At 35.4% G+C, this 4,398-nt stretch overlaps 1 protein-coding gene across 1 annotated transcript; it reads right to left on the minus strand.

Annotated features, from left to right (window-relative positions):
* Window positions 1-3,197: 3,197 nt before the first annotated feature.
* LOC123853864 (olfactory receptor 11L1-like) lies at window positions 3,198-4,157 on the minus strand. The gene has a single exon (XM_045888630.2). It carries the CDS (start codon window positions 4,155-4,157, stop codon window positions 3,198-3,200), a length of 960 nt encoding a protein of 319 aa, XP_045744586.2.
* Window positions 4,158-4,398: the final 241 nt, after the last annotated feature.

Consider the following 4,398-nt stretch of genomic DNA (forward strand, 5'->3'; position numbering starts at 1 on the left):
TATGTGTTTGAATATACGATCTCAATTTAAAAAGCAACATGTAAGTAAATGTTCTCTCTATAAAATATTTCTAACTTCCTATACATTCTGTGAAATTTCATAAAACATTCTTGTACTTTTGTAATCAAAATATAATTAACTATAATTTGACTTTTATTTTGAGGTTTTCTCATTTTTTTAATACTTAAACTTATATCTGAAATTTTTTTATGCTCTTACACTGTTTGATGAAGATCACCAGCAGGATAGAATTTGAGATTCCATGATAATCTGCTTTAAGGCACCCTGTTGGAAGGAAATGTGGCACTTACTATTATTACTAGGATTACACCTTTCCTATGAAACCAACTTTGTTGCAGTTTTTGAAAGTAAGAACAAAGAATTTACAAAAATATAACAATGGGATGAGAATGAAGGAATTGAATAGGCAAGCTTCTTTTATATGTCTTTATTTTTTTGGAGATAGTAAATTTTTTTTTTTTAAGATTTTATTTTCTTGACAGAGAGAGACATAGCAAGAGCAGGAACACAAGCAGGGGGAGTGGGAGAGGGAGAAGCAGGCTTCCCGCAGAGCAGGGAGCCCGATGTGGGACTTGATCCCAGGACCCTGGGATCATGACCTGAGCTGAAGGCAGACGCTTAATGACTGAGCCACCCAGGCGCCCAGTAAATTGTTTTTAATTAAATACATTTTTGGATTATTTAAGTGGTAGCCTTTTTAATGAAAATAGATAACAATAGTAAAAGTAATTAAAATATATAACAATAATAATTTGTTCCCTAATTTATAAAAGTAATAGTTATCTTTCATAAAACAATGTTCTAGTTCAACATCTTTTTTAGGTCTTTAAATTGCAACTGGAGTAAGTAACATACTCTCTTTGATGAATGTCTCAAAAACACCCATGGCCCCTGGTTTGAACTGGCATTAAAAAAAAAAAAATTCCAGTTAGAGCTTTGGGATGACTAGCATAATAAAGAAGTGGAAGATTTAGATATAAATTCTGCCAAAAATTAGGTAAATATTACTATATTAACAGGATAAATAATTATCTGTTCAATTGTGGGTGGTTAAGTACATGTCATACAAAATATACCACTTTGGTATATTGCCTATTTTGAGCTGAAGTCACTTGAGAGACAGAATATGCAGGAAGAGCTCTCTGACTTCCCTCTTTCTACCTCAGGAGGTCATAGCACTTCCTATGAAAGGTGCACACCTGGGCCCAGGCAGAGAACATTCTTATCACTGTAGATTGGGAGTTGAGGTTGAAATGCACCTGTAAAACAAACCTACCAAAACGACCCTTGTGTCACTTTCCCATAATTTACTGCTCAAGCCTATCTGTCTTGTCACATACCCACAATTTCTCCTTCTTTGTTTAAAAAGGTATATAAGCTTTTGGGCCAAAATGCTTCTTCAGGTTCATTTTCCTTTTGAAGACACCTATGTGCACATGGAAATTAAAATAAAATGTGTATGCTTTTCTTCTGATAATAGGTTTCATGTCAGTTTAATACTTAGTCTTAACCACAGAACCTAGGAAGGTAGAATGAATTCTTCCTCTCCTGCAGTAGGATGGCATACAAAACAACAGCGCATTGGTACAGAATGTTTCCCTGTTACTGTGAGAATTGTACGTAGCTTTTGATATTTCAGTGGGAAAGGAAGTGTTAGAAAAAAATGATGTATGGCACAAGTTTTTCATTTATATGTATAGGTAATTTATACAATATTTTCCATCAACGTGTTCTGTTTTAAAAATAAAAACTAAGAATTCAAGAAAAATATACTTTTGATATATACTAGTGTAAGGAAAATTTTAAGCATTGGCATTTGTAAGAAACTCTTGATTTTGTTATATACTTTTGCCATTAAAATAAATTATTTAGAATCTTAGTTGCTTAAAATAATGCCTCTAATAATATAATCTACATATCAGTTAACTGGGGATCTTGTTGAGCTGCATACTTTCATTTAAGAGGTCTGTGCTTAAATAGGCCATTCTAACAAAGCTCCCAGATTATTCTGATGCTTCTTGTGCACTGATCACACTTTGAATGGAAAGACTTTAGGAGGTGATCAAGTGGAAAACACTTATGCTAAAAAACTTTGAAATATGTATTTCCTTTAGCTCTCTTGTCATCCCATTTCTTACTAATTTTAGTATTTGAAAAATGTAAAGCTTTTTCATTAACAAAAGAAGGTAAACAGTGAAGGAAAATCTGGTTTGGGTCTCTTTTTTCTATTTTTTTCTTCTCTCCTTCTGAATTAAATTAGTTTATTTAGCTTGAATATTTTATAAAAATCTAAGAGAGTTGATACTTGCTTTACCATGATAGATATCCCATTACTGTACTGCCCAGATCTAAGTTTTTCCTTTCCTTCTCCCTCTACATCTTTTTTTTTAAGATTTTATTTATTTATTTGACAGACAGAGACACAGAGAGAGAGGGAACACAAGCAGGGAGAGTGGGAGAGGGAGAAGCAGGCTTCCCGTGGAGCAGGGAGCCCAATGTGGGGCTCGATCCCAGGTCCCTGGGATCATGACCTGAGCCAAAGGCAGATGCTTAACAGTCTGAGCCCCCCAGGTGTCCCTCTCCCTCTACATCTTGATCTTCTTACCTCTGCTAATATTTTGAAATTGAATTATCAAGAAAAATCTGAATCATCCAGTATTTTCCTATTTTTCTAATGAAATTTTCCATTTATATTTACATGAATAATTAAAAAAAACTATTTTAAAAATAGTGCTGGCTTATCTATGTATTTAATACATGTTAATTTAGTAAATTATATTCATGGTCAAAATGATATGTTTATAATAGAACAACTACCAAATGGAGTAACACTGCTACATTCAACAGAAATAATCTTTGGTTCATGATTATTGATGAGGTGTAATTATGAAAATAGTCAACTGACCTATGGGACTAAGCCAGCCCATTTTCCTATTGTGAATGACTTGTGGGCAGGGAGCTTGTGTGCTTTATCTCTTTATTATTATGACATTGCACTGACATTTTTAAACATAGCAATTCTAGAATATCTATTGTAGTAGAATTCAAACCAAAATGAAAAGTACTGAGAGATGTCCTCATTAGGTGGTATCAATTTTATAATACAATTTTCAATATTTACCATTTGCAAATGTGTTTTAGGAATCCACTCTAAATTGATCATTTTAGAGTATCTCTCAAATCCTTTGCAGGTTTCTAGTCAAAAGCAATCTTTTTCTTGCTAGAACTTTTCTGAAAGCTTTCTTCACATCTTTGTTTCGCAGTGTGTATATGAGAGGGTTTACCAAAGGGGTAACCACACAGTAGAACACTGAGATCACTTTACCAATAGTGAAGTTGTACTTGTCTGGAGGGCGAACATAAGCAAAGATAATGGTGCCATAATAGATTGAGACCACAGTGAGGTGGGAGGCACAGGTGGAGAAAGTTTTCTTCCGAGCCTCCCGGGAAGACAGCCTGATTATTGTGACCACAATGTGTCCATACGAAGACATAGTGAGAAGGCAAGAACTTAGAATCACGACAGAGCTACATGTATAGCCCAAAGCCTCCACCAAAAATGTATCTGAGCAGGAGAGTTTAAAAATGGGGTCTGAGTCACAAAAGAAATGGTTGATCTTCTGGGGACCACAAAAGTTTAGATGGGAGATGAGTATGGTTGGTAGGAGAGGAGCAATGAAGCCCCCAATCCAAGATCCAGCTGAAAACCGCAGGCACAGCTGAAGACTCATGAGAAGTGAATACCTTAAAGGGCTACAGATGGCAAGGTACCGGTCATAGGCCATCACTGCCAGCAGGATGCACTCTGTAGCTCCCATGGAGAAAAAGAAGTAGTACTGGGTTATACAGCCAGAAATAGAGATGATAACAACCTGTGAGAGGCAGGTGGCCAGCAATTTAGGCACTGTGGCTGTGGTGTACCAGATCTCCAGGAGTGACAAATTTCCTAAGAAAATGTACATGGGTGTTTGGAGTGTGATATCCATGAGAACAATGAAGATGATGAGGGTATTTCCCATGAGGGAGAGCAGATACACAGTGAGAAATATCACAAACAAGGTGAGCCACAGATAGAGAACACCAGAAAACCCAAGAAAAATGAACTCTGTCACTGTTGTTTGGTTTCTTACTTCCATATCTCATCTTCTCTGGTCTGGAATAAACCAACAAAGCCCAGAATATGGCAGATTAGCAAGAATGGAATATTTTTATATTCACTTATTTCATGATAATAGACTCCTAATTATAATAAAAGTTAATAGCTGGCTATAACATAGTTGGTGTCTTTATAAACATTTTCCATGGATGAGCTCACTTGACTTACAAAATAATCTCCAAAATAAATAGTCTAATAATCTACTCCACAAATGAAGAAAA

The sequence above is a fragment of the Mirounga angustirostris genome, unplaced genomic scaffold (genome assembly GCF_029215605.1).
Source record: "Mirounga angustirostris isolate CCGP_5_RB_7025 unplaced genomic scaffold, mMirAng1.0.hap1 SCAF_7, whole genome shotgun sequence".
In the NCBI taxonomy this organism is placed as follows: Eukaryota; Metazoa; Chordata; class Mammalia; order Carnivora; family Phocidae; genus Mirounga; species Mirounga angustirostris.

Excerpts from the sequence above, each read along its gene's own strand:
- LOC123853864 (XM_045888630.2), bottom strand. The coding sequence starts at position 4,157 with ATGGAAGTAAGAAACCAAACAACAGTGACAGAGTTCATTTTTCTTGGG.